The 14,322-nt window shown below is 27.9% G+C and overlaps 1 protein-coding gene across 4 annotated transcripts in view; it reads right to left on the reverse strand.

Moving 5' to 3' along the window:
• Positions 1 to 14,322, reverse strand: part of LOC126896501 (uncharacterized) — a 74,307-nt gene that overhangs the window by 3,408 nt on the left and 56,577 nt on the right. For all 4 annotated transcript variants that reach the window (XM_050669339.1, XM_050669336.1, XM_050669338.1 and 1 more), the window contains 8 exons: positions 3,980 to 4,081; positions 3,755 to 3,883; positions 3,109 to 3,259; positions 2,850 to 3,025; positions 2,570 to 2,784; positions 2,346 to 2,496; positions 470 to 614; positions 25 to 253 (listed from right to left, as the gene is read on the reverse strand). In XM_050669339.1, the coding sequence (XP_050525296.1) occupies positions 25 to 253; positions 470 to 614; positions 2,346 to 2,496; positions 2,570 to 2,784; positions 2,850 to 3,025; positions 3,109 to 3,259; positions 3,755 to 3,883; positions 3,980 to 4,081 (1,298 nt within the window). The remainder of the gene's footprint in view (positions 1 to 24; positions 254 to 469; positions 615 to 2,345; positions 2,497 to 2,569; positions 2,785 to 2,849; positions 3,026 to 3,108; positions 3,260 to 3,754; positions 3,884 to 3,979; positions 4,082 to 14,322) is intronic.

A 14,322-nucleotide genomic window follows, 5' to 3' on the forward strand; every position in this document is an offset into this window, starting at 1 on the left:
AATTAATTGCAATTTAACTAGTACCTTTAAGGCGACAGACTTTGGAGTGTCGTAATTATTGAGGTAGTATTGTTTTGGTTGTTGTAGTTGAGATTTATTGGTGGCAGAGGAACATCTACACGTACACGTTGAGTTCTCCGGTTGCGATGGTAATGGCATCGGAGCTTTTTTCACTGCAGTGTTGGTTTCCTGTTTCATATGAATTGGTTTTGGAGGTCTACTTGGTGTTATCGACGTACAAGTTTCCGGTTGACTTAATTATAATTATAAAAAATAAATTAACTACGTTAAAAAATATAAGCAATATTGTTTTTTAATGTACTCATTGGTTTTGGAAAAATATATTTGTATTGGTGTATTGTAGTTAAGAAACTTAAATAATTGTTTTCTATAAATAAATTATAGATATGTATAAGTTTTTTAACCTAAAACTGTTATAAAAGTTATAAAATTAAATTTAAAAACTTACCATTTATTGATTTTCTCATTTACGGTATTCGATGAAACTTTTCGAGGCACAGAATATTCAGTGCTACAAACGGAACCACTTCCCCCACTACTGCTGCTCTGTGATGATACATATCCACCACAACATTGATGACCATTGGTCATTTCTGGTAAATAGTTAACTCTCAATTAATATATTTATTTTAATTAAAATAGAAAATATCTATTTTAATTAACTGTTATACTATTAAAATTATATATACCAATTTAGCTTAATATCACCTAATGTTGATAATCAATTATGATAATAGTTAATTACAATTTATGATAAAAAAAAAAAAAAATGTTTTAAGCTATACTTAAAGTTGTACGTAAGAACAGAAATTCTATACATTTTAACTTAAAATCAAACTAATTTAAACTTTAATTATAGGAAACTCTTTTAAAGATATTTCTATAAATATTTTATGATATAAAAATAAAAAAAAAAAAATGAAAATTTTCAATTTTTCTTTTTGAAAATAATATTAGCATAAAAAACAACATTTTAACTATGAAAACATTTTGATTTTAGAATTAAAACAAATAAATATATAAAAATGTAGAGTAATGTGCGTAGGCAAAATGTCTTAACAGTTTTTACTGTTAAGACATTTTGCATTATAAGTGTAGTAGCACTGGGTCATCAGATGATTTTATATAAATTATTAAATAGTTAATGAAAATATTTCATATTATTATAATAATATTATTTCTAACCAATATCAAGATTTATTCACATTATTGAGTTTTCACATCGTTAGTAAATTCTATCGAAATTTTGCTTTTTGTATTCTCGGATTAAGTATATAAGGTGAGATATATCTTATACTAAATATTTAGTCATTAGTTAAAATAGTGTTATTTTATTTACTATTCTTAAATTTAAAAAAAACCCAGCACAGTGGGGTCGCGGCATAGTGGGGACGTTGCATAGTTGGGTCCAGTATAGATTTAATCTGACAGNCAAATATAATTATTTGTATACGTGTGATAACATTATATCCGAAAAAAATTTATATGGCAGTCTTTTGAACTTGCATAGTGACCAGTTATTATAATTTATAAATTTGTACATGTAAACAAAATTGTATTATTATGAACAAGAATATAAATTAGTATAATTAATTTTATTATGTTATTCAAGGGAATTATAAAAGTATAAAATTATATAAAAAAAAAATAATAATATAATATATTATAAAAAAAATTTTAAGTTTACTACATTAACTTGTCCATAATAAGTAAAAACATAGCCTACACAAATAAAACTGTTACACTTTGACTAGTTGAAATATAAAATAATTTTAGTATTAAAAATATGAATTTATTAAATTATTAATATTTTTTATAATAACTAAGAACTTATTGATTCAAAATAATTAATAAGAAAAAAATGAATTAAAAACAGATAATTTATATGATTAATTTTATTCCGTTTAAAAAATTTAATTATTTTACTGGTTTTATTTTTAAAATCCAGAACATAATCGAAATGCAATAAAATATAACTTATTTTGAAGTAAAATTTATGTTAGTGGATTAAGTATTTATCAAAACTAAAACATCATAGGTGAGATAAAACTTTGTTAGATTAAACCGCTTATAAAATTTTACTCACAATCTATTTATTTATTTTCTTAAATTACAATTTTTATGTTAATATTAATTTNGAAATGCAATAAAATATAACTTATTTTGAAGTAAAATTTATGTTAGTGGATTAAGTATTTATCAAAACTATAACATCATAGGTGAGATAAAACTTTTTTAGATTAAACCGCTTATAAAATTTTACTCACAATCTATTTATTTATTTTCTTAAATTACAATTTTTATGTTAATATTAATTTACTTACGCGTGGATATGTCATTATCCATAGTCCAGGCTGGGTTGAATCCAATACTACCTGGGGTGTTGGCCATAGTTGATGACCTGGATAATGCTCCTAATTTACTAATACAGCTAGCACATCGTTCTAAAGCTATTTCAGGAGTCCAAGTGCATTCCTGTTTAAGAATTGAACGATTCGTTAAGTATTTAACTGTGAGTTTGTAATTAAAGATTTTAATGAAATAATACCTGTGAGTTTGAGTGATCGGGGAAGTCACCGACAGAGGCTGTATCTCCAAAGTCAGAATTATCCAGTCGACTTTCGTTCGATGGCCAACATGAGTTGTCTTCGTTATTGCGGTCATGCGAATGTTGAATAAAAGAACATTGGTCTCCTCCATATTCTGAAGCTCTGGAGTCTAGTCGAGATAACAGACCTCCTCTTCTAGATGGACTTTCTAAAACTATAAAAAAGATATAATAGAATAAAAAGTATGTTTATGGTATTTCTCTATTTTATTAGTCATACCAGACATATTTCTTGTAAGGAATCGCTTTCTAGAGGCTAGTTTACTTTCAGCCGCTAGGTTCATACATCTAGTGATCTCGTCACCTTGATCGGTAAAACACACAAACAGACCTTCTCCTTTTCCACACCTTGAACCACCCTCATAACAAAATCGATTTTCTATCACACCATATTTCCTATTTTACGAAAATGGAATAATAATAATTACTACAAATTTTAAATAATATGTTTGAGTATGTATTTAAGTTTTATTATTTACCTAAGGTATCTTAGCTCCCAAACTCCAGCTAATTTTGGGGGTACGCCGGTCGTTAGTGAAAATCTTAAATCTTGTATGTGTAGTCGAGCTGGCCCAGCTGATATTTTCGATTTTGTAGGACATGACGCAATTTGGATCAAGAACTGTTGGTCTGTGGTCCGAAAAAACAATAAATCAAGTTAAAATATAAATTATTTTTAAGTAAATAATATCAAAATAATGTATAATTTTTACGTGGGATTTTTTGCTCAAGCTAAGATAATAATTATTATTTTTCAACTAAAAACAATAAACTCTTTATTATTTTAGTTTCAATGTTAAACCAAAAAAGTTTTTTTGGGTTGTTTTTTTCTCAACTAACTCTGTCTTCTTATTTTCCTTGTTATCCTAAATACTTTGTATAACTTTACAATGTTGCACTAATGGTCAAGTAAAAACATTCGAATACTTTATTCATCGATTTTTTTTGACGTCATACATTAATTTTAAATAATGTATTGTAGTCATGTCGGTAATTTGAACATCTTTTGGGACCCAATATCGGATGAATCAATAGATGATTTGAAATTTATTATTCTTAAAGATTTGAAAGTTATTTTGTGTATACAATTAATACATTTTTGTAGTAAAGCGTTCGTGTACATACCGTCTCCTAAATTTGCAGATATTTTCACTTGCCATTGAATAAGTCGCTCCCTAGTATCAAAAGCTAATACGACAGTCACGTCTTGACAGATGATAGCTATCGTGTTTGATTCTTTGTCTAAGGTAAACCCTATATGTCAAACAAATAGGTGCATTTTCATAAAATGTTTGATTTTGGTACTTGTTATTTGTAGTTTATAATAGATTTTGCACATTTATAACTTACCCGATTCTACTCCTAAAAATTGCTGCAATGATAGAGAAGCTTTTGTTTGTCCTTGTTTGTATCGATCTTTGCTGTCTCTGTACAATTGCAAGTGTAAACAATCTGAAAAATATATAAAATTATTTTTTGTTATTTAATTAGTATGATAAAAACTATCATACTAAATCAATACTAAAAAATGTAAAACACATTAACAAAATTGAAATCTAGTTTAAGGTTCATTTAGTGACAAGTTACTTTCTGATGTTTAACGAAGAACTTTAAAATTGTAGTTGCACAAAGTGTGTGTTAATGGACCAACAATGTCCGATAACGAATAAAATTGAAGTTAAAAAACTTCCAGGCAGTAACAATTAAGTTTTGATATCAGAAACTAGGAAAGTTGTTGGGTTCTCGAGCTCATAACCTGCTACGTTAGTACAAGGAAAATGGGAAATTTCTCGTTTGTCTAGTCTCCGACGAGACTTAAAGTTAAATAGTTTATTTTTTCTCGTACTCGTAGGGTCCGTGCTGCCAATGACGGATAAAACTTTCTTTTCACACCAACAATTCATTCTTTTACGCTATCATCATGGATACCAATCGATAAATTATTATTTTACATAAAAACGACAGTTTGTAAAAACCCTTGTGCACCAGTGCTCTTTTTTGCCGACCAACTTTTTATGCTTATATTTATTTTACACGAGAAAATATTACAAAGGACCTCAGGTGTTTTAAAGAAAATCACTTCCATTTTCTCAAGATAAAATATTTTAAATGAAACGTATTAGTTGGGATGTTTTTGGATTGAAAGGGAGTCACCCTAAATAAAAGCAGACGATACCTGTTCTTATTGATATATGAGATCCATAGAGTTAATTGTAAATATATCAGAAGATTTGTGGATATCAGAGTGTTCTTCGATTATTTTCCAAAAATAGGAATTTTAGAATGAAACAGAAATAGTTATTAGAGAGAGTAAAAAGTAGCTGGGTTCTATATAAAAATGGTAACACAAACGTTTTCATAGAAGTGAATTTTAAAATAAAAAATTATGAATTATAAACTACATATTTAATTTATTGTTCAAGTTATAAATTTGATGAAACATTTTATATAATTATAAATATATTTTAATTTATAGAATAATTTTAAAATTGAGAAGTATACGATAAGATAATAGAATGATTTAATTATTATTGGGAATTGAGGTACAAAAGTAAAATGATTGTTTGTAAAGTAAACGTAACAGAAATGATAATTATGAATTCTAGTAACTACTCATAAAATGATAAAAACAAAAAGACAATAATCATAATTATAAAACACCGTAGTCATTATTTCTAATACCTCAGTATTTTGAAGAGTACCAATTGAAATCGTGTCAAACAGCAATTAAACCAATTGCTAGTAGTGTATAGTAATCGTTACTTATGATATTGCCGAGCTTATACGACATTTTCTATGCTAGTTAATTTTTATTTTATGATTATTAATTTCCACACGCACCTGCAGTTAAATTTTTATCATTATCATGTCCAGTGTTAATGTATTTTTATTAGCTATATAAATGTGTTGTTTGTCGTTATGCTTTATGTGAACATTAATTATTATTTTTATAATTAATACGCTGAAACAATGATTTTAGTTAAGTATAATAAACTTCCTTCGTTAAAGCGATCAGCACTTCTAACGATTTTTTATTATTACAACTATAAGTCTAATCTCATTGTGGACAAAACTTAATGACGTCGTTATGTGGAGCGCTCTGAGTTTATGAAAGTAACGACGTTTGGTCATTTACACTCAGTCTTCTAACTATAAATAGTAGAAGAAGAACTATGATGTACAATTTTTTGTTTTAGGCTCTTTCCTTATGGTTCGTTTGTATAACAAAGGCTACAAACAGACAAATTGTTATCCGGTAGATTGACTTTGTCGTTAAATTGTATACAATTTACTGTTTAAGTATATCACTGTTATCTTAGTTTTAAAAGCAAATTAAAAAATTATTTTACAATTTAATTAAGTTTTATTATCCGGATGACAAATAGCTAGGGTTTAGGACTTAATGAGTATATAAAATTTATTTAGACTATTTTCGAGGCACCCAAATCGACGAAAATTTAAGGAAAAAAATTCTATATTAGTATATAATATCAATGATTTACTCTTAATAACTAAAATAAACCATATAAATGAATAAAGTCCCGAATATTACAAATAGCCAACCAATTATTTTGGGTTAAAAACAAATAATTCGGATTATTTGTTCTATCACCTGACTTCATCTAGTGATAGTGTTAAAAGGTAATATTAACATGTATTGATGTTTATTAAGCAATTTGTTGATTACTTCTTTTTCAAGGTTTATTACACTTCGTTTTTTCCCAACTAATATAATAAGAGCGAAATAAAAAAATTTCCTATTATAATTATTCATATTGTTTTTAACAATTGTTCTTCATTGATATTTATAAATTTCGTTCAACAATAATAACTCATTGTCTGAGCGCAAGACATTCAAATTGAAATTGAAGGATTATGCGAAGGTTTTTTTTGGAATTAATTGAAATTCTTAAAATATAGTTCTACGAGTTTTACGCACTGTTAGGTTTGTCTTCGTATTGCAATAACGATGTTGGAATTCAATTTGCGTAGTTGATAAAAAAAATAAAATTCATATACAGAATTATAGAAAACAATGAGACAATGCTCGCAAAAAATCAACGAAATCGATCGGTTAATGAAATTGTACGAGTCTTTGGTTTTGAAAATAAATTAAATTGTATGCTCATTGCTCACCCTTTTGACATTTCACGGGTAGCGTTCGTAATAATCGAGTACCTAAATTTAAATTACCTTGGTGGTCTTTTGTTGGTTGTGTCTCTTTGGTTATGTCCCTATTTCGTTAGGCCAATTAACAGTAATCGTCATCGTCAACTTACCCCGGAGCATACCGTGCTTTGTTCTCAGAACTTCCCGAAGCGAACAACAATTATACTCGGCTGCTCTTATAGAAAATATCGATTCATAAAGCCAAAGTTACTGACTTTGGCTCATCTACCTCTAATGCTTTTAAAACTGCATAAATTAAATCGGTACTCCAATATAGTCAAAAAAACCGGTATGCATTTTTACTAGTCGAATGTTAGGTAGATCAATACGTGAACTGAATAGTAAATATTAGAACTGTAGTCTTATACTTTTTCAATTGTATCCCGGACAGCTGTCTTAAGAATAAGTGTATTACGGTTACCTAAGTTGAAACTGTCATTGGTGACCAGAGGTTGAAAAATAATAATTTATTGGTCACACATATAATATACAGTGGTGTCTAAAACAGAAGGGGAAAAGTTTTGGACGCGTGTCCGAAAATGATTTGAAAAAAGAAACACCTTTTACTCGACGTTCAGACGGAAAAAATATAATTTGTTAAGTTCAGGTTTCACGCACGCGAGTTTTACCGAAGTGATAAATTGGTTTTGGTCGATAAATGCCGTTACTTAATATTGACAATAACTTCTAAACGCGTGACTTAAATTTTCCAACACGTGTGGGACACCGTCATCGTCGAGAAACGAGCAGATGACGTCCGGTGTCGATCCGGGAGACCGTCAAAACCGTAGTCGCATTTTTCATAAACTCTGCAAATAATATTACACGTTCTGACAATTTTTATTAATTACTACAGTTTACAGACCGTTCTTTGCGAGCGTTACCGTTTACCATTGCAAACACAGATGGACACGAAGTATAAGGTTACAAGTATGTCTTGAGAGGAAACTTAAAAGTGATATTGTATTGAAGTTATTGTTTTTTGTGACATTGGTAGTCGGGTCTTTGCAGTTGGCACTTAACCTATACTTTAGTTGTCTAGTTTCATGCGAATTAAATTTGGCGTTAAGTAAAATGCTACTTATATTGTTTCAAAACATGTGATTTTGGATTCAATATCTTACCCTTGTACGTACACGTATAATGATGAATGATTTTGAAACACATACGCCGTGAGTGTTTTTTATACGCCTTTATATTTTTTGGTTTCCGGATGATTCATACGCTATTAATATTATTCCTATTGCTTTTTAGACAACAACCCTTGTTCACAGGGTATAAACATAGACAAGCGAGCCCCAAAATGACGTTTATACAATGCAATATACAAAATCAGTAAAAATATTTAGTTTAGCCTGAATATTCAATATTTATAAGAACTTATATTGTAATAACTAATATTAGAATGATTAATTTTACATTATAAAGCAAAGTTCAACTACTTCGGATATTATAAAATTTGTAAAAATAGTAAATAATATTAAAACTACAAAGATCGAAGTAAAATTTGAATGGTATGAATTATTAGTTCATAAGTTATACATCAAATGGTTTACTCTTTTTTGATTATGTGAAAGCTATCAATTCATACTACGTTCTTTAGCAAACCATATTTGTGTAATGAATCAAAAGTGTTGATAATTGTATTTGGGTTTACTTAGGTATATACACTAGAAATAAAATCAATGATGGATTTATCCAGCGAAGTATCCCTAGAGAATATTTATTTGCTACTGTCGAGCCAACAGTTCGCCTACCGATAATATACATCCGGAGGGAGTGTTGAATGTTATTAGAACGGTGTTTCTTTTCTTATACACATTCTCTTATTATAACCTTAAAATGAAATATTTTCTTCATTGTTGAAAGCAAAAAAAAAACAGAGATTGACGGTTTAGACGAAAGAAATAAAAATTATAACCCTCTTACGATAAGGAGGTTAAAATTGAAAGTACAATATTCCTACAAAATATTTGATCCATCACTATTATTTCATATTTAACTAATTAAACTTGTTCACGATTTAATTTTCCAAGGAAAACTATAAGAAAAGTATTCTGTTATTAAATTTATTACTCCTTCATTAAGTTGTTTAAACCAACACAATAATTATTAATATACTATCTGTAATAATTAAAATAACATTAATTATCAAAGAATTAACTTGCCGTATTGATGTCTTGATAAAATCTGAACAAAAATTACAGAGTTTTCGTCAAACTAATTAAGTCTATTAATTTCACCTTTGCAATGAATACTTCCGAGTTTCTGATATCAGAAGAGATGTCAAGATCTTTTAATCATACCCTTTTTTCATTAAAACTTTTGAACATTATAACATTTTGGTAAAGTAAGAATTTTGAATTTTCAAATGTGAATAACTTTTGAAGTTTTACAATCAGATGGGAGTCAAGTTAAAATCTAATTTTTGTTTTTTGATATATTCATTGTTTTAATGAAATGCTATTCGTACAAACTCTCTTGTTTCCTAATCCTAGGATAAAATGTATAAGGATATATTGAATAACTTGAGGCTCATTTTCCAATAATACCCTACAAGACTATTACCTGCCCAAAAGTAAGGATATATCACATACAAAAGGCAAAAACTCTATATCCTGCACTCAAAGGATCCGTAGGCGTTTTACATGTTCTATTTCCTTCTCTAAGATTCTTATTTTCAAAGTAGTGTTTTTGGTCGTTGTCAATGACGATAAATTGTGTTACCATTACACTATAGAAGTTCACCTATACTACCTATTCATCAATGAAATGATAACTTTACTTTTTATATTCCCTTTTTACTATAACTCGTAAAAAATAATTATTTCTACAGAAGGCTTACAATCTCTTCCAGATTGTAAATAAGATACACAAAAGTTCTTAGTTATCAAGCAAGTATAGATGTTTTTTCATCTAGTTATTGACGGCTAACATGAAAAACGGTATATAGGAAGTAATAGTTTATGGCTTGCAAGTAATTTTTCATCGATAAAACGTCAAAAACCATTGTGGATCAGTTTCTATTATTTTTTTAGTAAATATTACTTGCGTCCCTTTGACAAAACAAATAATCAAAATCAAAAATATTATACAAACTGTAAATTTGTCAGTTGATGAGGGTTTACATTATTTAGAACATTGACTGATGAATACTTAAAGTTGTTTTGAACGATAAAAAACCAACAATGAAATATATCCCATTTTTATTGTTTGTTTAAAGTAAAATATCGTTATTGATAAATAGCTTCAGGATATTATTTCATTTATTTATTCATAATCTAAAAAATGAATTAAACTCTCAGTTTGCTTAAAAATCAAATTACTTTAACCCATGCATATTTTTAAGAACTCATTTAAATGATTTAAAAACGATTTAAAAGTAGAATACTTTATGTAATTATACATATATAGATTATAAAACATCTTAAAAGATATATATTTTTCAATTAATAAATGTTTACATACTTTCCTAATGATTAGATTATTTAAAATTAATTACTTAAAAAAATTACAACAAATTAAACGACAAACTTTTAAAGAATTTCTAATAATCATATAAGTAAAATCCCACATAAAATTTTCTATTGTTAAACCTATTATAAATATTAAAACTAAATTAACATTTTAGTATTTAAATAATAAAACCTAAGTAAAATTTACTATATATTTAGATTTAAATATTCAAATAAGAATAAACAACATATATATTCCATTTATATTTAATTTAGATTTGAATTTTAATATTAAATAACTGACTAAAAATCGACATTGAATAAATATCTAGCAATAAATATTTAATAGTAAATCTAAAAGTTATAGTAATTTAACAAATGTTAATTACATATCTTATTACCTATGTTATATGTATGATGAATCAACTTTGAATTTTAGGCTTATTAATTCTCAAAATTATATCAAGATTAGACAGTGATGTATTTAGGACGGCATTTGATTTTTACAACGTACAATTTTTGTTAATGAAAATTGTATGAATGGTTATTTATTTATTTATTTTTTATCTATGATATTCTAAGATTGTAACAGTTGGTACGTCTATACAAAGTGTGTTTAAAAATTAACGTTAATTAAAAAATCTCATTGGTTAATTAGTCTTACTGGCACGGTTCTTTCGTTGTTGTATTAGCAAACATATACTTAAAAGTATATGTTCTTTTCAATGTATATTGAATGTTTAATCTCTCGTCAGCTGTTAAAAGCATAATACATGTTTTGATACAGTCGGCGATTTTTCATTTGTATAAGTCATGGACCAGAGAATTTGCATTAAGTTTTGCTATAAAAATGAAGTAAAGTGCAACAATGTTTTAGGAATGTTAAGTACTGCTTTTGATTAATCTACTATGAGTAAAACAAGAGTTTTTGAATGATATAAGCATTTTAAATGATAGTCGTGAAGACATTGAAGATGACTAGCGTACGGCAGTTCTATTGAACTGATGAAAACGTGAAAAGATTGAGTTTCAAAAGTGTTTTGAGAATTGGAAGTAAGGTTGGCATAAGTGGATAATATCAAATGAGGACTATTTTGAGGGGGATAACATCGACGTAGATGAATAATTAAATTATTTTCAAATATATTAAATTTCCCGATATTTTTTTAACACGACTAGTAGCCAATATTTATAAATAAAAGTTATATAATAAAAAATATAGTCATGTCTGGAACAGTGCAATATCATTTACTATAAAGAAGAGCATACTATACAGACAAATAATTACTCTTCGTGGAAGTCATTTTAAGTGTCACTATAAGTGCCGTTAGAGGTGGTCACCAGTAAGCGAGCTCGGTGAGTTGGAAATGGTGGTACAACTAAAGTGGTAAGATGATAATAACCCCTCCCCCAAATAATAAGCGATGTTTACATTTTTTCAGTCAAATTCTTTTTGGTAAGCAAAAAAAAATGTTAAAGCGGCAACACATTAGCATCTGGGGAATAAATTTCTGAATACGTCTCTGAGATTCAGTTAAATTTTTAGCTACTACTTCAACATTCAAAATAATACATGTAATTTTTTTTATGGCTTTATCACCTTTTATAACTTATTATATTCTCTAGAAAAACCAGTCTGTAATCAGAAATAGGATGTATATTAAGTAACAAATTATGACAAAGGAAACAACCAAGAAGTATAGCCAATTTTGCCCCTATGCTTAGTTGTTAGAAAAATTAAACTCTTCCATAGTATTTGCTATGTATACATAGCATTTCATAGATGTATATATATATATATATATATGTATGTATATATGATTAAAGTTATTCAAGTAAAAATAAATGAATGTTTGGTGAACATTTTTAAGCGTACACTTAATCAACCTTACTCTTTATCCTTAGTTAAACAATTTTTTCGTAAATTATTATAAAGATTATATTTTAGGCATCTCATAATTATATAACATTTACTCAATCAAAATTTAATTGTTTATTTAAGAATTGATAATAAAGAAATAATTTTTAAATAACGCTAAATTTCTTTATCAGTGACTGCTAAGGTAACAGTGGTTTTGTAAAATGAGCCTCAGATTATCGCATGTACAATAACTATACATACATATATGTAAAATCAACCTACTTAATCTTTTCTATAGACTCTATGTGTTTTATTGTCGGTAAAAAATGACAGTGACACTTTTATAAATAAAATAGTTCGATCTAATCCACAAACAACGTAAAATGGGTGCAGTGTAACGAATAGCAATTATTATTTTCAAAAAAAAATTTTATAGGCGTGTCATGATTATGTTTTACATTAGAATTAATCACACTATTATCATAATGAAAAACTTAGTTTTGCCGTTTCATCATACAAAATGTTTAACGGTGTGTATATACAACGACAAAATCGTGGACAGAATGTTCGGCTACGAAACTGAGGTGCGGTTTTTGTGATGTTTAGATAAGTATTTGCATTTTTCGAGTAAATAAAAAATACTAAGTAAACTTTTCGGTTATCTCTGAGTTGACAGGGTAAAAACTCCACTTCTGAGAAACAATAAAGACAAAAAAATTTGTATGAGAAAGTCAGCTGCAATTCATTGAAGTTCACTGAAGTAACTTCATTAAAGGTGCAGTAAAGTAGGAGGGGTAGAGATTTATTTACCAATAAGGTTTGAATGTAAATCAGGCTAATTTTCTTTCTAGTACCCTACGGCGTGGTGGCTTCAGTTTTTCTGACATAATGTGTCTCTCTCATTTCTACTGCCCTTATCTATATATTTATACATATACTAATGTATTCCGCTTCAAATATATTGTGATATTTAATAACTGACGCAGATAGTAGTTGATTTCCGGCCTATAGGGTGTAATAATTGCGGGAGGGTGCGAAAAACGACTTAATTCCCCACATAGATTTTTTTTCTTCTTCAGACTACCATGTTTGTCCTACACCATTTTTGATAAGCTTATAGTCGGGTCTCATATGCATTTACGATGGTATGTATATACGTTGAATAAACCAACAACTACATAGTTTAGGCCGACGATAAAAACGTTACACGGCGTAGTTTATTATTATATGAAACTAGTCAGGTGAAAAATACGGACGGGGGAAAATTTTCGAGGCAGTTTAGGGGTTGGTTATTTCTTTTTCTTTTTACTTTCCTTGCAAGAATGCACATTGTATTATTCAAATCACTATGAAATATCATCAAACTAAGGTGCATTTAATGTTTTTTTGACGGCTTTATTTTGTGCCAGGCAATAAAAATATAATTACTTGTACATCGAAATTCTCGTAACACGCTATATATGAAATGGAAAACTGACTAATATTATAGTGAAATTGTAGCTTAAAACACATTTGTGATATATTAAAATATTTTTCTCAATTTTAATATCAAAAATGGAGGAAATACGAAGAATTTCATGTTTGCAAAATGATTGTTATTTTTGTTTAGTTTTCACCCAAGGAAATCTTAGAAAAAGTATATACTTGGTGTAAATATTCATATCGATTATACTATAGGGAAAACGCTGCATAGGATGTTTTATATTTTAATTTTAATCGATTTACTTATTTAACAAAAAGTTATATCCGAGAATTATATAATTTTTGATAAGCTCAACTTTTAAATTGGATTTTTTTTATAGGATTATCAAGTTTATAAATGTGTTAATTGTAAATCGCTTTAATTAGTAATGCCAATGCAATGTGAAGTTTCCTCCGTTATACGATAACACAATAATAATATGTATATAAAGCTTATTCGTAAGGTGTTTCGAGTTTTCTCCGTTTTATGTTTACTTTATCTGTATTAAAGTGTTCCATGTTTGTATTGATTTACTCAGATTAATTGATATTTAGATTATTATTTGTAGATTATACATTTAAGCACGTGGAGTGCTTTATGAAGAGCAGATGAAAAACACATTATTCTCTGGGTAAATCTTGTCGAACAAAAGAGCCATCACACATTGTCTGCCTGACAGCACGTTGCTGTATTGCGCTTCTTTTCATACGTAACTCGGTAACACTAAAGTAAACGGAAAAGGATA

Source organism: Daktulosphaira vitifoliae, unplaced genomic scaffold (assembly GCF_025091365.1).
Source record: "Daktulosphaira vitifoliae isolate Bord-2020 unplaced genomic scaffold, ASM2509136v1 Scaffold_1, whole genome shotgun sequence".
Taxonomy (NCBI): Eukaryota; Metazoa; Arthropoda; class Insecta; order Hemiptera; family Phylloxeridae; genus Daktulosphaira; species Daktulosphaira vitifoliae.